Source organism: Chamaea fasciata, unplaced genomic scaffold (assembly GCF_029207755.1).
Source record: "Chamaea fasciata isolate MVZ Bird 193981 ecotype frontalis unplaced genomic scaffold, bChaFas1.0.hap1 SCAF_2, whole genome shotgun sequence".
In the NCBI taxonomy this organism is placed as follows: domain Eukaryota; kingdom Metazoa; phylum Chordata; class Aves; order Passeriformes; family Sylviidae; genus Chamaea; species Chamaea fasciata.
The window spans coordinates 20,253,654-20,279,576 of record NW_027094087.1 but is presented as its reverse complement, the minus strand read 5'-3'; the positions used below and the strand labels follow the sequence as shown (position 1 = coordinate 20,279,576).

At 37.4% G+C, this 25,923-nt stretch overlaps 1 protein-coding gene across 1 annotated transcript in view; it reads right to left on the bottom strand.

The window, feature by feature from the left end:
* Positions 1–25,923, bottom strand: part of ABI3BP (ABI family member 3 binding protein) — a 176,271-nt gene that overhangs the window by 61,382 nt on the left and 88,966 nt on the right. Inside the window, exons 11-25 of the mRNA XM_066175185.1 lie at positions 20,862–20,942; positions 19,523–19,597; positions 16,925–16,990; positions 16,358–16,432; positions 15,108–15,191; positions 13,574–13,648; positions 12,253–12,312; positions 11,825–11,890; positions 10,132–10,206; positions 8,207–8,272; positions 7,607–7,681; positions 3,675–3,740; positions 2,098–2,157; positions 1,670–1,735; positions 644–718 (exon numbers count right to left, since the gene is read on the bottom strand). Coding sequence (XP_066031282.1) covers positions 644–718; positions 1,670–1,735; positions 2,098–2,157; positions 3,675–3,740; positions 7,607–7,681; positions 8,207–8,272; positions 10,132–10,206; positions 11,825–11,890; positions 12,253–12,312; positions 13,574–13,648; positions 15,108–15,191; positions 16,358–16,432; positions 16,925–16,990; positions 19,523–19,597; positions 20,862–20,942 — 1,065 coding nt within the window. The remainder of the gene's footprint in view (positions 1–643; positions 719–1,669; positions 1,736–2,097; positions 2,158–3,674; positions 3,741–7,606; positions 7,682–8,206; positions 8,273–10,131; positions 10,207–11,824; positions 11,891–12,252; positions 12,313–13,573; positions 13,649–15,107; positions 15,192–16,357; positions 16,433–16,924; positions 16,991–19,522; positions 19,598–20,861; positions 20,943–25,923) is intronic.

The following is a 25,923-nucleotide window of genomic DNA, read 5'->3' as shown; positions in this document are numbered from 1 at the left end:
GGGTTTTAAGATACTATACATCAAGAAATTTGTCATTTGAGGGTATATTGTCTAATTGACATAATATAAATGAACACACTTCTGTGATATATTGAAGAGACAGACTGAGGCAGAAAATCTAACATAGAACTGTTGAAATTTTGACTGCCAGATTTAGGATAATTTTCTTTCTTATCTCTTGCACGTTCATACCTTTGTAATGAATACCAAATATGTTCTTGAATACCTATGACCCCAGCAATAAAAGTTTTAAGGTGCAATATCAACATAACCTGAAAAAAAATTTTATGAATAAAGAAAACTACAAAATAATGTGTATGATACATGTAACAGAAAATCCCCCATGGTGAAATGCCCCAGTCAAGAACATACCTTCATAAGTGATAATGAACCCATCTAGGTCCTATTGGTCCTAATCTATTCAACAGCTTAAAACCACACACATACACACACAAATAATTCCTATGGTTTCATTTGTACTTGATCCTATACTACAAAATATCACCCCATAATTATTGAGCCTATCAGACACTGCAAACAAAACTCTGCTTCAGACACTAATCAGAACAAACAGCCTGAAACTGTAACATTGTTGATGCAAAACCAAGTACTAAGCAATGGAAGTATCATAAATACAATTTACCAATCTCTGTTTTTGATATTTCTGCAGATGCAGAAGTTTGGGACAGGAAACTAATATGATTAGAGTCCAGTGAAGCTGGAAAAAAACAAAACAAAACAAAACAAAACCAAAACAAAATAATTTTTGCCATCATCTGAACACATAGACTGAACAGGTCTCAAGATGTAACTAAGAAACTAGAGATTTGTGAAAGGAAAACATCTCAAACAAACATGCCATGGATTTCCTAATGTAAATGTGTGAAACTGCACTGATGATGAAAATGATGAAGAAGCTGCTAGAAGAAATATGAAGAAGAGATCACATTACAAGAGAAGTGGAATTGCCATAGCCAATACCAGAGTTAAATATGGTTTTGCACCTATGGTCCCTTTCATGTCTACACTTAAGCTTTACCAAAACCTAGGCCCAAGAGAAGTAGCAGGCTGGCTAAAAGCACAACAATACCTCTTGGGACAATTTCCATCTTGCATCACTACCAGAACTGCAAGAAATATCATTACTGCCAGAGGCAGCCAGTGTCTCAAACTGTGAAGAAACATTCACCAAGAGCTGAAATGAAGTTTTGATCTTAAAACCCTAAAATGACCTCAAAAGCAGCAGCAGAGCAGAGCATTCCAGTTCCAAGTGATGGTAATGGAAAGGCATGTCCTGTTGTGCCAGCCCAGCCGGGTTTGCCTCTCAGGAACACCATCATGTTTGAATGCATCAGAGAAAGCAAGAGACAAAACTCAAACACAGAGAAGCAGGGGAATGGAGACGAAGGCCACGTGCAACAATGTGGTCTCCCTGCAGAATGTCACATGCTTCCTGCAGAAAATGCTCATCAGCCATGGGAAAAGGGTGGGATCAAACAACAGAATTGCAGAACCAGTGTGGCGAGTGCTTTGGCAAGCCAAGCTGCACCAACAGGTCTTCATCCTCTGCATGGAAGATGGCAAGGATGCCAGGTGGTTTGGGGTGGGAGGTGTGATGGGAAGTGAAAGTGATGGGAGACAATGGGAAAAGAAGGCTGTTGCTAGTTACCCATCGCAGTTGGTTGAGCTGCCAGGGAGGAAGGAGTGGTGGACTTCGGCCTTGGTCTTCGAGGAGCTAAGATCAAACACAGAAACCACCTTCAGGTCACTACACGGGCTGCTGTCACACAGGACGCATCAAGGCAGAGCTATAAAGAAGGCAACGTGGCCCTGCTTGGGCCAGGCTACCGTGGCACAGCTTCACTCCCCACGGTGGCACAAAGCTGCCTTTCCACTGGCATTGGCAGCCAAGGCATGAGAGGAAACCTAGAAATGGTTCCTATTCACAGGTAGAATAATTTTTAATAAGAAGCCATAAGGGTCCAGCCACATCACTGACCCACTCTTTGGGACACCAGTACATCTGAACAGGCTCATCACTGCAGAGATGAGCAGTGCCAAAGGAAGCAGGGAAGGAGGCAATCGCTGGCTATTTACCCTTCCTTGTGGTTTCCCGTGAAGCAGACAAGGTGGATTCCAGGTCTGGTCTCTTGGTTGCTACGGTCAGACACAGAAATGATCTTGAGATATCCACTCAGCTTTGCCACAGCAGTACAAGCAGCACCAGCTCACAGCCCCACAAATGTCTCTATTTAGGGCCACACGTGCCCTTTCCTGGCAGTACCCTGTGAGTCAAACCCAAGGTCAAGTGTCTTGCTGTGGTTGCAACTAACACAATACTCCCTGATCCTCAGTAGCTAAAAGGTTCAGCATCAGCAGAAAAATGCCAAAATATCCAATTCGCCAAACCACTCCTTACCAACATGCAGATGCAAAACCAACAGGAAACGCAGACAGAGCATGAGCGAAGATCTCATCTTAGAAATCAAAATTCAGGATGAGAAGTGCTGGGTATGTCTCCAATGGAAGTAGCTGTAAATACTAAGTTTCCTAGCATTAAGGAATAAACTGCACATTGTCCTATCAATATTCAATCATAAGTCCAAACTTTCTTAAAAGTTTGATAATTTTTGCAAATAAGTATTTTCTTACTGTTTTCTCTATTATTGTTTTTATATATAACAGAATATTGAAGCTCTCATCATTCACATGAAAGGCCTTGCCTGTGATTCCCTGTGAATTATAATCCCCTGTAAAATGTAATTTCCATTCTTCCTTATAGTTAGTCTCTAATCCAATGATTAACATGCCTGTTCATCAAGCTTGAACTTTAGTTCTCATTCAAAAAGATAAAAAAATGTTCTGTATGCTAACAAATTCACATCAGTAAGAAGACACAAAATTATGTTTCTGCCTTATTGGAATATTTCATTCTAGAAAGAATTTTCAAGATAACAACTCCACATAGAGTCACACAGGAATTCTTTGACAAATTCTTTTTGTCGATCATCCCTTCAAAACTGACTTTTCAAGTGATGGAAAAAAGGAAATGTTCAAACATCATGATCATGTCATTATTATGGCAAGTGTTTTAAAGTGCATTAACAAACCACAGATATTGCTCAAAGCAGGTGAAAATTATGTCAAATGACGGCAAGCAAAAAGAAAAAAATTAAAATAACTTTTTACCCTCCACTGTTCCTTGGCTTCCAAGGTAAGGAGAAGTAAATTTCAGCTTTGGTCTCTGAGTAACTAAGATTAAACCAGAAAACTGCCTTCAGAAATAGAGGTGAACTATTTGTTTTAAAGCTGTGCCAGTACAGAACTCTGTGAATAAATTCCATATTACACTCAGCTACTTCACATAACTATTTGCATTCATTACAAGATTATTCCACTTCAGAATCAGGGGGCTTAGGTGAGTTAGTGTAGTACACAGACAGTTAATCTTTAATGAACTAAGCCTATAGAGCAGAAAATTAGGAAGAGTAATTGAGAAGCCTAATAATTAAATATCTCATCATTTACATAAATGACTGACCATCTTCCTGAAATGTTTGGCATTGCCACATTATCAGTAAAAGAATTTAAATGTTTGGACTAAATTTTAAAATACAGCTTTTCTTATTTAAGTATTGTGAAATGATAGAAATTAGGATGAAATCACAGTTTACCCATCACTGTCCTTGTGGTTTTCAGGAAAGGAAAAGATGTGGGCTCCAGAACTGGTCTCGGGAGAGCTAAGATTAGAGATAGAAACTATCTTGAGATGTTATGGCAGTCTCTCTATGAATATGAAAGCATTACTTTAATCACATCCAAATAAGTCAATATTTAAATTGTGGTTTCACATATATACTCTTTCTACCAAATAAATCCTACATCAAATCATAGTCACTTGATATTACCACAAACCCTCAGCCACCAGCTAAACACTGCTCCTATTGCACAACAGTGGCAGTCTTGATGCTCCAGAGCTGTCTTTTTACTGCAGTAAATGACACATCCCAAAATCTTTCTTCAGGCATCAAATAATATCCAGCTATAAATTACAAACTAGTCGATGAATATATAGGCAGAACTTTGGTTTGCATCAAAGATACCACCCACCTTATATTTAATCTGAAAAACTATTAACTAGCTCTGGTTATTATATACTTCACCACACACAAAAATATGAACTTTTGGGTCTAAACTAATACATGCCGGGGGGGGGGGGGGGGGAAGAGAAACAATAGGTACTCCACTGAAAAATGCATAAAGGTGAACTTAATAAGGATTTCCATCAAGAGCTGAGCACACTGGTAGAGGAAAACTAACTTGTGCTTTCTTAACCAAAATCTGTAAGAGTCTCTAATAGAATAGCTTGATTAATTTACAAGTTTTCTTTCTGAACAGGTATGGAGTACTTTGAACAGGCAGAATCTCATATTGACACTGGAAGACAAGGATAAGCTACAAGAGACACATTTACTTTACAGTAATTAGTGAACACATATGCAAATGACAACAGTGAATGCAAAGATCACAATAAAAATCCCTTCTCTTGCCTAAGAATGTATTACTGAAAAAAAAAAGGTTTTTCATAAAGGCATAGAGCAAATTCCTAGCACAAGCAGATGATAGTCAAACAATTTATCTCAGAAAATGGAATCAAGTTAGGAAACGGTCAACACACTTCCAAGAACACTATACAGAAAAAGTAGAAGAGCACAAACTTGATGGACCAACAAAGAGAACATTTCAAACATGGAACATTCAGAACATTTCTTGTTCTGAAAGAATTTTGTCAGACTCCTCCAGTCTTAGCAAATAAAATCTTTCAAAAATGCATCAAAAGTTTGTAGGGTAGATTGAGAGGGGGGTGGATTGAAAGAGTTTCAGGAATTTCTCCCTTTTCATCTGACTACACACTTCTCTGTGGCACAGGGCTACTTACTGTCCTCTCCATCTTCATTTTGTTCACTAAAAAATGGGAATAATAAGAGTTTTAAAAAACATTTTCTGAGTGTCTTCTCCTTGCCTACCACTGGTTTAAAGACGTGTTCAACATAGCTGTTAAGATGGCAAATATAAAAAAACGACTTGTTAGTGTACTGGGGGAATACCATAGAACATTTACAAATATCTATAGAGGTCTGCAGTAGGAGAGAAAGCTCAGAGTACACCAAGAGGAAAAAAAAGGAGAGTTCCACCTTCAGCATTAAATTTGTCCTATAGAGGAAGAAAATATGAAAGAAATTGGCTCGATCGTTTATGAAATATGCAGAAAGCTGACAAACCTTTATTTCCCTAAATAATTTTTTTCCCCCTAGATATATCTACATCAAGCTGTTTAATAAAAACCCTAACCCTGAACTTGGGTTTGCAATGCTCACTGTGCTACTTTAAATCTCCCTAAAAGGATTTTTGTCATAGTTGGAGAGTCCTCCTTAAGGAGAAATATGTTTGAATATTCTATGCAACTTCAGGATTTACAACGTGAACAACCATTAAGTTGTTTTAAAACCACAACTGAACATGAACAATATTTATAGAAGATAAATCCACAAGGAAAATTTCCTGCATGCATCACTCTCTGCCCCCAAGTGACCAGGATGATTTCTCAAATATCAATAACCAGAGTATTGATATATATATTGATTATACTTTAGTAATGAGAAAGTAAATAGAAAATAAAAAATGCTATGACTTCAAGTAATACAATAACTATCTGTATCATGATACATAGCATATAGTAGGGAAATTAAAGTTCGGTTACAAGCCCCACAGTATCTCATGGTAAAATTTTATTACATTAAGTAATAGATAATTGGTCAGTGGCAATCATGGGTAATACTACCAATTAGTAGTCTAAAAGTGAACTCAGAATTTGGGAAGAAGATCATAGTCCAGTATTTTAAACATCATAGATATTGCCTTAAACAAAAATAATACCCAATGTAGAATTTGTATCTTGCAGTTGTTCTTATCCCCAAAGTAAAGGAAATCAACATTTCAGCAAAAGAATCCTGGGAACCCTTCTGATAATTCAAGAATACTCAGTTTGCAAGAAATGTCAGTATCAGACTGAGCTGATGGTATTTCCGTGACTCCAGATGCTTTAGATGGGAATTGTGAAACTGTCTGTGTTTCATTAGGAGCTGCACAGAAAATCTGGATTCAAAGTGCTGAGGAATCTGACTGTTGCTGGGATAGCAAACACACAAGCTGTGTTGTTCAAGATGATGTCACTGCAAACACAAGCAAGATACTGGACACTGCAAAGTCCTTTCTGTATTATGTAAATAAAGAGAAAGACATGCAGCCCTATATGGTGACAAGAAGATCCAGTATCTGATGCTAGACAGAACCCCTAAGAATTTCCTTCTACACTTTCTGGAGTTTAAATTACACCAACAGAAAGAAGAAATCCGTACAAGTCGGTGTCAAAGATCAGACCTTTTGCACTTCGTACCAAAAATGCTTTCTAGCTGCTGATCAAGAAGTGACAGATACAAAACTGCCCTTTAACAGGCTGGCCATTTAGACTTAGGAGAAAATGTGTTCATGGGAGAAAAAAGGCAGCAAGCTAAACCTAAACTACTTTTTGCTTAAAAGGAGTTTTGCTAACAACTTGAAATAGACTTTGGAGGAAATTGTCATTATTGAATGGAAATTAAATATTTCTTCTTGCAGGGACACTAAACAAACCAGGACCTTGAGCACTGATAAAACTGCATTTGTTCAGGGTCCCACTTTGTAAGGTATTGGTAAGTTAGCTTATTTTATGAATTGAGGAAGTAGAAGAAGTATAAAGGATAAATGTTGACAAGGAAGAACAGGAAAACTATATAGATTGTTGCATACTATTAGATGTAATTAAACTAAATGTCAATAAAATACCACAAATCCACCAGTTCAATTTCACTGTGGTCTGGTATAACAGGTTTCAAGGGTGTTTGGAAGCATCAGATCTACCATGGAAGTGTCTGGCCAAGAGCAATTTGTTGCAAATGTTTTCCTTAATTACAATTTTGTGCCTTTTATCTACAAAGTTGCACTCAAGCAATATGGCAATACACCTGACATTGCACATTTTTGTTTCTATTAGTCTCCTGACTAAGCAGTCTCCCTTTCTTGCAGCAAAATGTCTAACTTAATCACTGCTTTGAATATATTCAACTTAAAGTATTTAAGGGTCTATTCTCCACCATTTTGAACCCTGTATGTTCATTGGTATTGTTCCTGCTATTTCTATGGGACTTAAAAGTGTCGACTTAGAATGGTTTCATTCAGGGATTTAAACAAAACTTATACAATCTTTCACTCTACCCCTCTGCAGTATTGCAACTTAAAAAGAGAACTCCATGTAACAAGGCATGCCTATTAACGCCAAACAACGTAATACAGATTTGCAAATATACCAGGAATACAGGCCAAAATTTGAAGAGACTATTTACTATTTCATGCAAAATTTCCTAAATTAGTCTGGTATTTGAGAGAGCAACTTAATTACAACAGGTCTGAAGTTATTTTGAGTCATATTAAACTTAATTAACATATCAATTTTTTGATTAAAATCTCTGGGGTAATTTCTATTTAAAATTACATTTTCAAGTATTACCAGGTAGAGCTGATGGCATTTCTTGGATGCCTGATGGTTCAGATCTTGAAGAAATATGCTGATTTTCATCAAAAGCTGAAAGAAAATCTGGAGTTAAAATTAGAATTGGCTTCAGATGCACAGTATTTGGCCAGTAGCTGTTGGGCAGTTCAAGACAACATTGATGTGAGACCAAGCAAGGTGACAGCAGCTGTAAAGATCAACTGAGAAAAGAGGTGTTACTTGAACACTGAAGCTGGTGTGAAATGAAGGAGGGCCAATTCCAGTAGCTCATGTGAGGCAATCTTCTTCTCACTGGCCTCTTTTTAAAAGCACTTATTCTTTGAAAGAAAACTGCAGCTACCAGAAGAAACCTAGAGGCAACATAAGCTAGCAGAGGTCTATTTGTGGATTATTATTCAGTCACTGTGTGGAATTATTTTCCAGCTGAGATTGCACAGAAATGGCTGAGCTGAGCAGGGGTGGGGGTGGAGTGTGGGGAGAAAGTCCAGCATCAAGCTGTCTTCAAAGCAACGTGTCTGAATGAACCTTGGCACTCTCCACAGCTGCTGGAAGGGATGGCAAGCCATGGAAAAGCTAATGGAATTACAAGCTATTTACCCATCACACTCCCTCTGGTTTCCATGGAGGGATGAGAAGTGATTTTCAGGCCCGATCCCTGGGTAGCTAAGATCAAATATGAAAATAATCTTGAAACATTAAGTGAAATCAGTCTTTAGATAAGGTGATCTTCAGCTCTTAGCAGGTCCATGGGACATAAATTTATTTTAGATTTCTTGTATACACACTTTTAACTGATATTTGCGGTAGCCTACTCAATTTTTGTCTCATGGGGTAATTTTTTTTTTTTTTTTAAATGCATAACATCTAATTTTAGGCATTAGCTACTAGCCCAGCTGTCTGCGTCTGATTTTAAAGTTCTATCCAACAGCAACAGCTGAGAGCAACCCCCTTCTCTCCTACACTTTAGTTTGGATGTGCCGGACAAGTCTTTTAAATAAGGAGTTGCAAATGCCCAGTGTTATTTTGATACAATATGCACAAATTTTCACACAGGTGGTATCAAAACGTTTCCCTAGAAATTCACATTTTGGCCAAGAATCAGATTTTCCCTGCAACTGCCATAAAGCTACTTTGATAGAAGCAGACCATCCTTTGCCAGAAAATGGCTTAAAATATTTTAATGTTTTTCTGACAATACCTTAATAAAAACACAAATGAAAAAAAATCAGATTCTATTAGCCCCTAAGACCACCGTTTCCATTAGAGAAATTATGCAGCCTAGAGCACAAAAGAAACATTTCTATGAGTAGTATTATATGAAGAAATTAAAAGTGGGTACTCTTAATGTTAAGAACACTCATGATTTATTAAAGATTACTTATTACTTGGCCTTACACAAAGTAGCCCATCTCTTTAAATCAAGAGAGAAGGCTGTGGTAACTTGGTGAGAACAATGCTGCAGACAGCAAAGTCATGCCTGATAAACTGTCAAAAGACTTCTCTCTAATGAAGATTAGAAATGACTTGGATAGATAGAGTTCTCAACTCCAAAAGAAAACAAAAATCTTGCGTTCATGCAGAGGCAAGATTACTGTCAGCACGACCCACTGAGTATTAGTACAGCTGTATCATGTTTGTGTTGAGTGTGAATTCTGCAACAGATAAAAGCTTTTCCAAATTTATCTGTGAAGAGAAGCTAAGAGAACACTGACCAAACTCTAACCAAATAAGACTAGAGAAAACACAAATAGTGTATATATGTTGTAATTAACTAATCTTCAGATGAAAACTATGTCAATTCCATTTGATTGGTCCCCGGAGAGTGATGTTTGACACACTGATGTAATAAAATGTCACTTGTTAAGTCATGCTAGCATGAACAGAACCACAGATGAGAATCTCACAGCAACCTTCTATTATTTTTTATGACTATATTCTGGGAAAATCTCATGCTCAAATACAAATGCATAAATTTTGCCTAAAAACCTATACTCTTCATGAATACAAGGAGGGAAATAATAAATTACTAGCAGACGTAAATGTAAAAATAACTTTTAGCACCAAAATGCTGTACTGCACCAGCCTTTTAAGTATTGGAGACTACTTTAAAAAGTTATAACAGGAAACAAAAGTCCAACCAACAAATCTCTTTAAAAGGTGTGTCTACTAGGTAAAGAAAAACATCCTCCCTGCAAAGAATAACTGCTATGCAGATATCCCAGAATTCATCAAAGCCTGAAAATTTCCTCTTAGGTGCTAAATTCTGCCCCACTGACCTCATCAGAACCCTTCAGTAATACAATACTAGCCTGAAAGAGCCAGGTGGTATCAGGGTCACATACTGATCCTAGAACTGCTAACTATACACTGGTAATTATTACAAATAACATGAAGGTATAATGAACAAATAAAATACCACTGCAGGCAACATTCAGAATACAGGACATATAACAGACATCAGAATTGTACCACTTGAATATCAAGAAAAATCAAGGGTAGGTAATAAAATAAATGCCATTTACCAGTCTCTCGCTCTGACATTTTTGCAGATGTAGAAGTTTGGAGAGTGGAAGTTACACGAAGAAAATCATGTGAGCCTGGAAAAAATGGTGGTTTATTATTAAAAAAAAATACATGAACTATCACACTATGGCATCACCTGCAAGCATGGACGCAATGGCTTAGAGTACAAACAATAAAGAACAGAAAAAAATACATTCTGCAAAATTAGCAGAATTTTTAAAAGAAAGAGGTTAAGATACAAAGATGTGGAAAACCACACAAATATAATGCAAAATATTAAACAAAATGGCACAAGGAATACGGAAAAAAATTCCCATGTGTTTAGAAGGAATGTAAGATTGAAAAAGTACAAGAACACCGGCCAAGGAGAGTCAAGGAGAAAGTAAATTTATGAGATGAAGATACTGGAAAAAATCCAATTAAAAAATTTGGCAAAAACAAGAGAACATAAAATATGATTCAGACAACATCACCAGGCAGGGAAACAGAAAAGAATATCCTTAGCCCAGCTCAATTTATGTGCCTTGTTATAATTACAAGTATCTGATTTCTTCACTGTAAAAACAAGAAAGCTCAGAGAATTACTTCAAATAATTCAAAGTAGGGAATGTAAATTCCCTGGAAAAGATCCTGAAGAGTGTGAAATACCTCAGTTGATATGAAAGCAAGACTGCTTCAGACAAAAGTGCCAACTCACTTGATACCATTCATTACATTTTTAACTTGCACTCAACTCCAGACTTTAGGCAGACCAGCCTGCTCACGTGACACTTTGTTACCCCATGGACCACAAAATACTGCAAGGACAGGGGATTGGTCTTGCCACACCTGCCTGTCTGAAAGAAGCTGTTGCCACAGGCATCTCCACCACTGTTGCCAAGTGCCATAGCCAATGCCTGAATTAAATATGGTTTGCACATATGGCCCCATTTATATTTACACTGAAGGTTTATCCCAACGTAGGCCAAAGAGAAGTAACAGGTTGGCTAGAAGTACAACAATGTCCCTTGGGACACTGCTGTCTTGCATAGTTGTCAGATCTACATGAAATATTGTTAGTTCCAGAGGCTGACAGTGTCTTAAACCATGAAGAAACATCCTATGATAGATCAAAAGCTGAAATGAGGTATGAGTTTTAAAAAACCTAACACGGCCTCAAAAGCAGCAGCAGGGAAGAGCATTCCCACTTCCAGGTGATGGCAATGGAAAGGCATGGGCAGAAGAAAACCAGCCACCTTGAAAGTCAGTGATGAGGAAACCAAGAGGTGCCGCCTTGCCCAAGGAATGCCTGGAGAGCAGTTGAACCGCTGTGCTGTGCCCTTGTGCCAGCCCAGTCGGGTTTGCCTCTCAGGAACACCATCATGTTTGAATGCATCAGAGAAAGCAAGAGACAAAACTCAAACACAGAGAAGCAGGGGAATGGAGATGAAGGTCACGTGCAACAATGTGGTCTCCCTGCAGAATGTCACATGCTTCCTGCAGAAAATGCTCATCAGCCATGGGAAAAGGGTGGGATCAAACAACAGAATTGCAGAACCAGTGTGGCGAGTGCTTTGGCAAGCCAAGCTGCACCAACAGGTCTTCATCCTCTGCATGGAAGATGGCAAGGATGCCAGGTGGTTTGGGGTGGGAGGTGTGATGGGAAGTGAAAGTGATGGGAGACAATGGGAAAAGAAGGCTGTTGCTAGTTACCCATCGCAGTTGGTTGAGCTGCCAGGGAGGAAGGAGTGGTGGACTTCGGCCTTGGTCTTCGAGGAGCTAAGATCAAACACAGAAACCACCTTCAGGTCACTACACGGGCTGCTGTCACACAGGACGCATCAAGGCAGAGCTATAAAGAAGGCAACGTGACCCTGCTTGGGCCAAGCTACCGTGGCGCAGCTTCACTCCCCACGGTGGCACAAAGCTGCCTTTCCACTGGCATTGGCAGCCAAGGCATGAGAGGAAACCTAGAAATGGTTCCTATTCATAGGTAGAATAATTTTTAATAAGAAGCCATAAGGGTCCAGCCACATCACTGACCCACTCTTTGGGACACCAGTGCATCTGAACAGGCTCATCACTGCAGAGATGAGCAGTGCCAAAGGAAGCAGGGAAGGAGGCAATCGCTGGCTATTTACCCTTCCTTGTGGTTTCCCGTGAAGCAGACAAGGTGGATTCCAGGTCTGGTCTCTTGGTTGCTACGGTCAGACACAGAAATGATCTTGAGATATCCACTCAGCTTTGCCACAGCAGTACAAGCAGCACCAGCTCACAGCCCCACAAATGTCTCTATTTAGGGCCACACGTGCCCTTTCCTGGCAGTACCCTGTGAGTCAAACCCAAGGTCAAGTGTCTTGCTGTGGTGTCAACTAACACAATACTCCCTGATCCTCAGTAGCTAAAAGGTTCAGCATCAGCAGAAAAAATGCCAAAATATCCAATTCACCAAACCACTCCTTACACATTCTTGACAGATTCTAACAGTTCTTGCAGAGGTAACATTGCAACTAAGAATCACATCTATGTATTTGGAACTCAAGATCTGATTTCACTTTTCCCCACAATCAATAAAATCCTTCATTCTATGGGTCAGAAATTACTGTTCCTGGCACTAGTAAAACACAGTGTAGAGAATTTATCTCTCCATAGATAAATGCTTGCAAGCAAGTGAAAAAACGGAAAATTTTCTACAAAATTCTAGTACATCTTACAACTTAAACTTGTAGAACTCCACATCTCTTTGTACAATGAAGACCAAGTCCCTTTACTGATCTCCTCATACTCTGCTATCCTAATTTTGCACAGGGAGAATGCACAACCTAATACATAAATCAGTGAATATGGACTATGTGTACTCACTAGCACTGCGCATTTTCCACCTTTGCTTTGGGCTTGGTTTTTGGTTTAAGGCAGGCGAGACCTGTGACAGTTTACAAACATTCCTTTGGATGCAGCTGGTGGCAATAAGAAAACAGGGCTGAGCAATTCCTCTGTGGTATTTTGATATTCCCAGTCTTTGGAAATGCAAATCCTTCTGTTCAGGTCTTTTTGACTTGATCCTTTTCTAGCAAAATTCATTGACTCACTAACCAAAGTGTTTGCACCTGCTTAAGAGCAGTAGATAGAGTTTTTTTCTGCCCATGGAGGAAAAAAAAATGGAAAAGACAAGGGGCCTCCACATATATATATAGTATTTATATCTATATCTATATCTCCATATATATAGTCTTTCACAAGAAAACCCAGACAAGCTAATTGCTTACCAACATTAAAAAAACCTTATAATTTCAATATTTCATTCCAAATGTCTCAAACATTGCAACAGATGCAACTAGTTTCTGTCTCTCCAGCTTTATACAGAGAAAATCAGAATAAACCCTCCATTTAGCAAAGCATTGCTGTGTCATTTGAGAGATGCCTAGATGTGAGGAGAACTACAGAGAAGACAGATATCATTACCAGCTGAGATTGGTGGCACTTCTGGCATGCCAGATGTTGTGAATCTTGAAGAAAGAGGCTTCCTTTCATCTAAATCTGGAAAGATAATCTTGTGTTAAAAGCCTTAGTTGCCTCAGAGCTACCTGAATAATTCAGGACTTGGCGAACAGATGTCGCTTTGTTAAAATGGAAGCACAGGGAAAATTGCTTGTGAGTCAGCTGGGCATTTCTCTGTCTCATGAACTGTTAGGCTGGTGTGGAAGTCAGTGTGGAAACCAGGCAGCCTAATTGGTCATACTAATGAGAATTCTTATTATTACATAACAATCCTTGCACATAATGCATGGCAGAAAGTAAGAAAACGCCTCTGGATCCAGAAAGTAGTCAAGGGACCAGCTTTTTTATGGAAACATTACACAGAAATACATGTAAGTATTTTATTCCCTCTCACAATTAAGTTCTCTCAGCACAGGAAAAAATCCCTCAAAACTAAGAAAGCCACAGCTGGGAATCTTAATAATGAAAAAACACAACCAACTAAAGGGAACTCTCGTCTTTGCCTCTGATCCTCCATCTACAAGGATGAATAATGAGTGCAGATGAAAATCTAGTTAACAACAGCAATAAGCAAATGGATTACTGTGATAGTGACAACTAAGGCAGTGCAAAGCTTTTAAAAATAGCACCAAGGATAAGAAAAAAGAAAAATAAAATCTTTGAAACTATAATGAAGTCAACTTATCAATTTTACCCCATGCCATTCTAACAGCTGAAGCTCTGTAGTAATTATAGGCTATTTGGATATTTCCAAATCAGTAGTACCTCTAGCTGCTGTTAAAACAACAACAACAAAACAAAACCAAAACCCACCAAACCTGAGAAGTAATGTGAAGTAAGTAAATTAAGAAGGAACATGTGGTGGAGAGAACTTTTACTTTCTATAACTCTGCAAAGCATTTATTATTTTTACTTATTTATTTAAAAATTAGCCTCTTTGTCTATTTCAAATATCATCAGTAATTGCTTAGCTGAAGATATTACCTTGGGCCTCCTCACATACCTAAGGCTACAGGAAAAAACATCTATTCCCAAAGCTATAACTCAAAGCATAGCTTAGTTGGAAAGGTCTGGCTTTAGCTGTGTTGGCTTACTTATTTTAAAACAATACAGAAGAAAAAAATCACAGCAAACTATGTGAAAAATTGACAGGATGAAAGAAACAAACAAAAAACCTATATCACTAAAAAGTGTGGTATTTTACTTGACTGGAACAGCCTTAAGCCTTGAAAAATTTAAATCTTTCCCTGACACACCTCTTTGATCAATACTGCATTATTCTGCCAGCTAGTTGCAGACTTGCTTTAAACTTGTGTTCTGCCTGATCACAGGAATGAGGATGCTGATAGAGGAGTTGAATAAATTAGATGTAGGTCAACACCCAAGGCAAGCAGTAAGCAATAGCTGTCTGAAATCATCAACATGGAAGCAGCAACGAACTTTTCATCACCGACCAAGCAAAAGGAAATGCTTCTGAAAGAATATTAATATAATTTACCATTATTAAATACCAGTATGCCTGGTATTTCTGAAGATGTAAAAGTTTGGGGAGTAGAAATAACATGAAGAAAGTCATGTGCAGCTGGAAAACAAAAGCAAAAATAATGCTGAATTGTTCTGAAGTGACAAGAAACCTTCTGCAACATCATATTCCTTAAGCTGACAAAACTTCTGGGTAATATTTAACACATTATGTTCCAAAGAATGGTAGAGTTTGAAATGTACAATAACTGATTAAGTGTGACTTGAAAATGATTGTCAAAACCACTCATTAATGCATAATGCATTTTATGACCAAATTGTTATCAGACTCATACAAAAAGATGAAATATAGAGTTAAAAAGTAGAAATACAAGGCTATTCAAAATAGAAGAACAAATTATGAATAAAAAGTAGCAAACTGTGACTGCATGGAACTTTTTTCTAGGATCAGGAAGGGGGATATCCTGGTGCTGAAACTGGAGAAGGAAAGAGAATGACAAAACAGAAGTGGACCAAATGAAACACAGAAACTGTCTTTTGTCAGACATGTGAACAGCTGAGTGTTGCAATCAATCTCCCCCTCAGTAATGGATTTCCTTCAATATTAATTTCTTCCAAAAACATATGCATCAGGCATTACACTATTGGCATTCTAATGAAATGAAATCTTTCCAACTGGCTCTTATCTTATGATTTTTTTTCCTTCTTTTGGAAAACTGTCAGTTGCCCCAGGCAAATAACATCTATAAAAAAAAGAGAAACACATAATAGAAATGCTGTAAGGACCAACTAGAAAGCATCTGAATCTTCAGTGATATGTTTTCATAGAGCCAGTTTAGAAATCTGGGTGGAATTATGTCTATGTTTATACAGAAAGACTAAAAGAAGAGTGATAATTTCAAAATATGTTGGAATTTCTTCAGTTTCCATTCATCTCTTGAACTCAGAATCCTTTACAAATCAGGATATTCTATTTATGAAATTCAGGTGTGGACAGTCCTATTTAAATTTGATACTTACAGTAAGTCCAACTTAATTTTAAAACTAAGAATTACATGCTGTTGCCAAACATGAAAAACCCCCTGAACGACTAGTTTAGTATTTGACATAAAATGTCATAAAATAACTGATACTTGATGCAGTACTTCCATACCTACAGTTATTCTTCACTTATGTGCAACTGAACAAACTATTTCTTGAGGGGCACTATGTCTGTCCCCAAAATTCCCAACTGCCAGGAGCATTAACCTCATGAGAAACCATTACCGGATCGGGTTGGGTGCACTTCTGTGGTACCAGATGGTTTGGATCCCGAAGAAACAGTCTGTTTTTCCTCAAAAGCTGAAAAAAGAATCTAAGCTTAAAATGCTGAGAGGTGTGACTGGATGGATTAGCATCAAACAGCTGAGTGAAGGCTGTGCATTTCCAGACGATGCTAACACAAAGCTGAGCAAGATGACAGATGGCCTCAAGTGAGACATGAGACAACCGCCAGGACAAGGGGAGGGAATGGCTGGAAAAACAGGTTTCTGGCCTTGAAATGCAAGCGCCACATGCTTGAGAGAACCCTCACCAGCAAGGAATTCTCTCTTATTAAATTTTCTGGGTAAGAGCTGCAGTTATACTGAAAGAAATAAGAGGATGACGAGATTTGACAACACTGTCTTTAGGCAGTTTTTAAGCTGAAAACAAATACATTTTCAGGTGGTTACACAGACAGAAGAATGGTGAATAAGCAGCTCTCTGTGAATGTTGGTAGCCAAGATTAACATTTGCAGATCTACATGATGCTAAGACAGTGGAACAAAATAATAGAACTCATCTGCTAATTACCCATTTCCATCTCTCTTGTTTCTGCAGAATGTAGAGATATGGGTTTCAAGGCTGGACTCTGAGTAACTAAGAGCAAACATGACACAAATTTTATCATTCCAAGACACACTCTTCTGGAAAGTGATACAAAATCTAATTTCAACTGTAACTAAAAAAGGTTTTCTTGTCTGAAGGTCTCTTTGTTCCATTAATTTCTACACCATCTAATCAAGCTGAATCCTTACTGCTTAAGAGGATTTTACTCACAGCAAGGCAGCTACAACCCAACATTTGATATTCACACCACTTGCAGGTTTCTAGTCACTACTGCAACATGTATAACTATTTTTAAACGAGGTGTAATGGCAAAATATAAGAAAAGAGTAGTACAATGAAATCAGTGAAATGTTGAAGTTCGTAAACTACACCTACTATCTGTTATCTGTAATGAGAAGTATTGCAAAGTCGTTTTGGTTTCTTCACTTTGAAGTATGGATAACCTGAAGTGTGCTTTAATGGAAATAGAATCAAGAGGGAATTGGGCACTCTTACCTAAAAGCTATCATGAATAAGCTTCTACCAAGTGCAGGTTTTGCACTACTGTCCTGCTACTGATCCTACTCTGTGTCAGCAAGTGTTTTTCTTTGTGTTAAAACCCCCATTCAAATAATTAGGAGTAGGGTTCATTCTCAGTACAGGAAATATTAATATATGCCAAAAAGTGAACAGCCTTTTTTCATACATTGGATCTGCTTTCCCATTTACTTTCAATCCACCTTACCACATTAACAATTTGGATCCCAGATTACTATCCTGATATAGTTGGACTGAGCAGCTGGACCAGATGATCACTGTAGGTTCCCTGCTAGTGCAACCATTCTATTGTGTATTTATAGAGAGGAAAACACTACCAACAAAACCCATATGATTCCCAGCTTTTGGCAAAAGCTTCCATAGATTCAATTACATCCAGTAGAACTATAAGAGATCCCCCAAAGGCACCAGAATATTGAAGGCATGTTCACAAAGATATCTTTTCATAAACATTTGAATTCAAAATATACTGACCACACAGGAAGTTTACAAAACAAAGGAGAGATCTCTCTCTAGCACAATCAAGATAGAAAAATTAAGAAAAAATTATTCAGGGGAACTGGGGCAGTATACAGGTCAGATGCAGTTGAACTTCATAAATTAAACTTTGCTTTCTTTGCTGGTTTTATGACAGCAGGTGATCAAGGCATGCAGAGGCACAGTGCAGAGAAATCTCTGTATAATCACTCCCTGACTCTCACAGAATATCTTTGACTTCAACAGTGACTTTATGGAGAGCACAGATGCTTCCTCTGACCCAATGGCCAGGCCTAGCCTCACATAATGAAATCCCATTTTTGCCAAGTGAAACTATTCAAAGGGAATGGAGGACATGAGAACAAAACCATAATAAATACTTGAATGAAACACTTATTTTTTCCTCAGGTGTTCCTGTTATTCCACCTTTACCACCGAGGCAAATAGGATTAGATCATTATTCCCGTTTTTTTACAGAAAGAAAGAATACTTCACATCCCTGATAATTTTCAGTTTTTCAGCTACATTTATAGCAAACAGGTTCTCATACCATCATGCCTCTCTCCTTCCAATGTTGCTTCTAATTGGATTTACGTCTTTCACTACAGTGAGAATAAACAACTCTCCCCATCCCCTCAAACATATCTGGACAAGAGCTGTCAAAAAACTGTTTCAAATTATGAACAAATCGTGAAGGTTATTTTCATGCTCTTGGGAATCTGCTTCAAATAGCCATTTCAAGAACTAAGAGGTGTTCCTGGAAATTATTTTAAAATTTGGCAGACTACAGGAAGCAAAAGCATGCCATCTCAATAAGCCAGGACTATTCTATGATAACTTCTTGACTAATACTTACTGAAATATAAATTAATCTGATTCAAGGGCCCTCCAGGTAACTAGTGTAATAGCAGTTAATACAGAAAGAAGCAACAAGCAATAGTTTTGGTAGAATGAGCTATTTATGTCTAACACAAACATAGAGAAAATACAGGCCCGTTATGAAATCAGAGATCCTGAGAAAGGGAGACACAGGGTACAGTGTAGAGGAGGAGAGGCACAAGATAGTGAGAGATGGGACTGGACACTCTCTACCACAAACAGCCCACCCATGTCAGTTGAAAAAACTGCACAATTGGAACTGGACAAAAATTAGGTTAGGGTAACAGCAAGGACACAGAAATAATATCTGCTATTCACAAATGGTCTCTTACGCTGTGAGATGACATCTGAGAAGTCTCCCAGCAGAAGAAAGTAAGAAAGAAAGGAGAAGGAAGAAGGAGTCCACACAGACATCATATTCTTCCCAGCACAGGACTTCAGGTGCTCATAACTTGCTGAAATATCCCCACTTATCACCCACACAAGCATCAGAGCACCAAGCTTAGGGCCCAGTTACGTGGTGAAAAGGTGCACAAAGCACCACCAAAAGGCTACAGTATGAGAAGTTTGTGTGTTACTGTTTAATTACATTACTTCTGTGATTGGAGCAAGCTGTGTGAAGACAATTTTTCACTAAAGTTTACTCGTATTTACAAAGAAAATAATTACCAGGTTCAGTCAATGGACTTTTTGGAGCATCAGGGATTCTGGATGCAGAAGGAAGTAGCTGTATTTCATTAGAAGCTATGATAAAAAAAATAACCAAAACTTTACTTGATTTATATTTGGCTTATGGACCACTCACTCCTGAAAACAATGATATTTAATAAAAAAGAAAAAGTAGTTCCAACCTAGAGAAAAACCAAACGTAAATTGTCACTGAAAAAGGTATGTGGAATATGAAAGAAGTCCTTTTTTCCCTAGTTGTTAAGCACAGATCTATCAATCATGGGAATTTGACAATGAACATCTCTCAGTAACTACAAGCACCTAGTTTAAAAATCAGTCAATGATCCATCTTGATTAGTTTTCATATTTTAATCTTTGAAACATAGCAAAACCAAGAAACTTTGAGTATGGTTTAAAAAAGATGATTAAAAGTTAAAATGAAATTAGATAGACTGATGGTTTCACTTTGGTAAATTCTGGAAATCTGCTGTCAAATTTAAATGAAAAAAAAACCCGAGAAAGACATTAACATGAATCAATAGGACTGTGTAAAATGCATCTCTTGAGAAGCATTAGCAGTCCTCTTCATGGGAAGATTTGCATTTCAGTCCTGCAAACATTCCTGGTCCTTCCCTTTATCATACATTCTCCTGAATGCAGGCCAGCTGCTCTTCAGAAAAATCTACGCAAAGTTTAAAAAAATAGAATTAAATACAACCTCAAGTTTAGATATGTCCTCATAATTTTGCATGGCTCAGGGAAGAAGGTTAAAGCAATAAAATAAACATTAGAGAATATAGAATTCTGAATACCAGAACTAAATAGGTGTTACACCAAAATACAAAACTAACATTGAGACAAAAAATTTAAAAAATCAGTAGAGCTTCTTTTTCCTTCAGGCAAATACAATTATAGCCCATCACATGCAATAGAAAATTGTTCCTATTCATTGCCGTTGGTGTTACCTAAATGAACCTGTAATCAGAAAAAAATCAAGGAGGTAATTATTTTAATCCAGTCACTGAGGTCAATTTTACAGATGGAAATTTTATGTCAAACATGCGGATCACATAGACAGAAAGAATTAGTTTGAAAAACCAAATTGAATCACGCAGTCAAATCTGTGAAAGCCGCAGTTCAGCCAGAGCTAGGTGCATCCTGCGTTACAATTCATTCCAGCATTAGTCACTGGAACCACAAAAGAAACCAGAATATTTTAATCAGGACTTCCTTTGGACCCAACACAAAGAGGGTGCAGCAAGTAGTAGAAAAATTCTGCTGGAGGTAAAAAAAAAGCATTTAATGCATAAAGAATGTAAAAAGCAGCAAAATTAGTTACCCGGTATGTTTTGAGTTTGCACCAATTTGGGTTTAGGCGTTGATTTAAAAGCTTCAGGTCCATGTGTTTTCTCAGCCTGAGCTAGAAGAAAGAAAGTGAATGTAACTTAAAATCTCTCTGAAATTTTCTTGATCTACTGCACAAAGCCTGATGCTTTTCTTATCACCATTTCATGTGACAAGACTAGATGATTTCTACAGCAGTTGAGCTCCATCATGATTAATATTAACTTTTGTGTTCAGATGTGGAATCTATACGATGTTTTGGATTTATTTTGCCGTAGTTTTACATTAGCAAAAGAAAATATAAGTCATGAACAGCAAAGTTAAGGACAGAAACTCATACTGTACTTCTGTTACAGCCTCTTAAATTCATTATAGTAGATTATAAACAAGACCCATGACATCACAAAGTGGATTTATATTTTCCCTGTTATCCTGAATGGTTTTTAATCCTACTAATACAAAAAAAAAATTAGGAACATAATAAATACTCACCTGTAATATCTCAGTTCTTTCAATTTTCTAGTAATTATACAATAGATTTTGGTTTCCACTCATTCTTCTAATTCTACATTTTTAGAGTAATACACAGGCAGTTTATATAACAGCTATTAAATGTACCTAAACTGAATTGCTGGCCATATTTTAATATACAACTGCATACCTATACTCTGCCAGCTGTTTCACATGACAATCAAGGTCAGTTCTTTCCTCTGCATCTTGCTGGAGATCCCAGAGGTGTTTAATCAGCCATGCAGTACTCAGAATTGGTCATCTAAGACTGTAAAATGACAAAGCCCATGGATATGGAACACAGAATGGTAAGGTCTCAGCCTTGAATGCCATAAGCACATTAATGCCCTCCACAGACCAAACTGTGAAGTGTTTAGCACACATTGCTACTTGGAAAAGATCACTAATATTGATGGTTGGGATCCATACAGCACTAAGTTTTGGTATTAATTTAATAAAACATTATTTTTCAGACACATTAGAAGACAGTTTGGTTTTTCCTGCATGGTCTCCAAGCTTTTCCTACCATCCACCTAACGCTTCAAGCAAGAACTGATCGTGGAGGTTTATAAGCTTCTTATTTCATTCAGTAAAAAAAATGTGCTGTTTCCCACATTCTAAGTAGTGGGATTTGGATGCTATTACAGTTACAACAATTGCATTGTTTTCTAGTTTGGAGTATGTGCCACACAGTCTGGAACCTTTAGAGATGCTTGCCTTGTTAGGGCTCAGTTCAGCTCCTAAGGCAGTTACAGTGCTGTTTCTGTCTTCAGTGCAAGGAGGAGTTCCTTGTCCACAGAAGGTAGGGCAATTTCTCTCAATGAAACTTGTGGGAGAGAATTCACTCACAAGAAACACTGAAGCAACAACTAACTACCAGTACCTCAGGAGCAGTTCAAAATCTAACATTTCTTACTGGTGAGGTACAATAATAAAAAACCCCCAAATTCAAGCAAATACAGAACTCATGATTTCTTTTTTAGAGATTTATACTCAAATGAAATGTGTCTTCACTGAGCAAGCTGAACAAGATAAAACATGCCTAGAATTAGAACAAAAGAAACCAAGCTCTCAGTTTTGCACAAAATATTGTAGGGACGACATGAAAATAAGACAGATATTTTTGTTAAAAAGAAGATACAGGAAGAAGAAAGTTTAGGCGCTTAAAGCTGAATTAGAGAAAAGAGAAATGCCTCTGACTGTTGCAGGGCAGCAGGCAAGCTAGGCCCATTGTACTGGTTCAAGGCTATCTACAAAGTAAAGAATTAACAGCCAAGTTACTTTATCATCACAGTACGGAATACAGCAAGAATGCACCAAGACAGTGTTTCTTAAACTGTTTCCTCTAATTTCTCTGGACGGTCTTTTCATCTACAACTGGAATTAAGACATTCTGATGAAAACATTAATCTCACTCCTGATATACCCTGTGAGGACAAGAGGAACTCTTCAGGGGGCAGAAGGAGGGCAGGAGGATCAGAACTTGGGAGACATGGCAACAAAGGTGTTATTTCAATCAAATGTTAACCCTAGCTAATGGATTCACAGGTGGCACTTTTAATTTCAAGACTATTTCATGTTTCACAGAAATACAGAAATCTAGATGCATTAAATTTTAATTTATTTAACTTTATTAAATGTATAAAGAAATTTAATCTATTTAATTTTAATAATTAAATTAATTTATTATTAAAATCTAATTTATTTAATTCGTAGTACAACCCCTCACATAAAGAAATAACTAGCTTTTTGGGGTTTAGGGGACTTTTTGTGTGTGTGTTTTTTGGTTGATTTTTGTTGTTGTTGTTGGGGTTTTTTTTAAGTAACTAGTTCTTTCATGTCCCAGACTATGTGCTTATATTTCTAAGGATTGGTGAAATCCAATTTCCCTGTGAAGTTAATAGAAAGATGCATTTACTGGAGAAAGCTGCAGCAGTAGTTTGAAGTATGTTAGAAAACAATTCAAAGATTTAGGAAAGCACTAGAGATTTGTGGAGTTGTCTTAAGAATAAATTAGACCTGAGTGGAAAATATTGTAACAAGCCTGGCAAAAACAAAGAATGAAAGAGCTTACTAACAAGTCTTTCCATGAAAATTCATGCCAAGGGAGGGGAAGATTGAAATTAAGAAAATGATGGAATGCTTGGTGGACAAATACATGAAAAAAGGTTACTAAACTGTGTCACATCACAGAACACACCCTTTGATAAAGAGCCAGTGGGTACAAGAGCCGCCCAGCACTCAGAGCCTTTCAGACAGACTGCTTGCTGAAATACTTGGAGTATCCTTTTCTTCCCTTTCTAGTGTGGCTGATGACACAACAGCTGCTACAGCACAGAGCTCCTTCTAAATCACTGTTCTGTTGCCAGTCTGGCACCAGCCCTTAAACCTTCCACAGCAAAGAATTATTATGCCTTACTCAAAGAATCCAGTAGGATTTTTCAAATAGCAGTGTCTGAGCGAAATATACTGAAGCAGATCCTATTGCTAAACTCCATTAATTATGTCTATATACTAAAATGGTTCTTAAATGCAACCCTTGCAAAGGTTTGCTGCTCAGATCTCTCACCCAAGTTATTCATAAAAGAATACTTAAGCATTTTAGCTTAAGACGGGCAAGCTATTATTCCATATTCCATGGAAAGACAGAATTACACTCAAAGGACATTTTTCTTTTAAAGGATTCACTTTCACTTCCCTGTTTCCTGACTTCCTTTTATTTTTCTCTTTAACTGAAATACTGTAAAAATACTCCATAATGGACCATGCTGTACTCTCAGTTTAACATGAGGCACTGGTGCTGAGATCAACAAATAATATCTGTAAGGAATGGTCACCACAGGAAAAAAAGACATGGAAGCAAAACCACAAAGGAAGCTTGAAAAGGAAAATAAAAATTATTCTAAATATTTCATAACTATTGGTGTGAGAGCAATAAGAATATGTTTAGTTGTAACAAATTGGAAGTAAATTTTTACAAGGAAAGACAGTACTTGCCACTTACTACCAGTATAATAAAACACTATCCAACTTCATAAAGGTACAGTTCTGTGCCCTGTCTAGACATGACAATGTTTATGGTTAGAAATTCTACATGCTGGTACATAAATATAATTACAGAACACAGAGGAAAGGAAATGGAATGAATAAATGCTCTCCTTCCCAGCTGCTGCATTTCACACACTTTAGCTGACTGACCAACACATTCCATCAACAAGGAATGATACATTTTGATTAGATGAATGCAAGCCTGAGGGCTGGGATTTAAGGACATGGATTCTGATGGAGAACCAATCATACAAATGTATTCAGTTCTCACTGTCACAAAAATTGGCAAAGTTCTAGAACGTATACTTCCAGATTCCCAGTTCTTAAACAGCAGTTACTTAAACAAAGTAAATAATCTAGTAACATAGTCAAAAAATTTAATTCCATGAGAGACCTTGAACTGTAAGAGAAAACAAACCAATCAAACAACCTAAAAAGACACCTTACAATTTTCTAAAAAGGATCTACATATTTTCAATGCATCCTTTGATAATAAATTCTTGTGAAGAGGCTTCATTTTTTTCCCTCTTAATATTTAGGACGAGCAGAAAAGAGCCATCCATATGAAGGCTTTGCAGAAAGGAAGGAATAGTTTAAAGCAGAATTTGGCAAATCTACTTATCTATTGATTAGAAAAAAAAGTTCCAACATTTTCATAGAAGAAAAAAAAGACGGATCACTTACTCTTAAAGATTGTTGTCAATGATTACATGATATTTCTGCATTACTTTACACCTTTTTAATTCCCTGTGTATTTTTGGGGGAGGGTTTTTAATTCTGGGTGGGGTTTTTTGGTTGTTTTTTTTGTTTGTTTGTTTGGTTTTTTTTAAGAATAAGATGGTACAATGAATGCATAGCATTTTTAAATATACTTAAGGAATAAAATCAACACAATCATATTTAAGGGCAGTATCTGCCTGAATTGTGTGATGTCAAAGAAACCACATGTTACACCACTTCATCCAGCCAGGAAAGACCTGATAGATAGAAGAGAGTAATGCCAGCAAGATCACATAGTATGTCTAAACCAAACCAAAGTAAACCTTTGGTCATTGCCTCCTCAAATTCCTTTTTAATTTTTAATTCTTGTCACTGTTCAAACATCTCTTCTTCCTTTCAGTAAAGGAGTTGGCAGAAGCCAGCTATTGTCTCTTGTGACAGCAGAACCAAGACTTTAGACTCAGTTATGGGATTAGAGCCAGACTATAGAAAATGAAGATAGGCATATGCCGACAGTACAGTTCAGTACAATTCTGAAATGTGGCTCAATAAAGTGGGTGAAAAGTTAATCTTCATCATTTGACTCTGAACAATTCAGCTCTTTCCAATCTTCCCCCCCCCCCCAAACTAAACATGTTAAAATATATGACTGTATTTGTCACAGAAATTCATAAAGTAGACTGTCTGTGTTACAAAAAAACCTCATTTTGCCATTTTTCACAATTTCAAGGCATCCTTCACACCACAAAGTATGGTTCTAATTCTAAGCAGTTTTATAA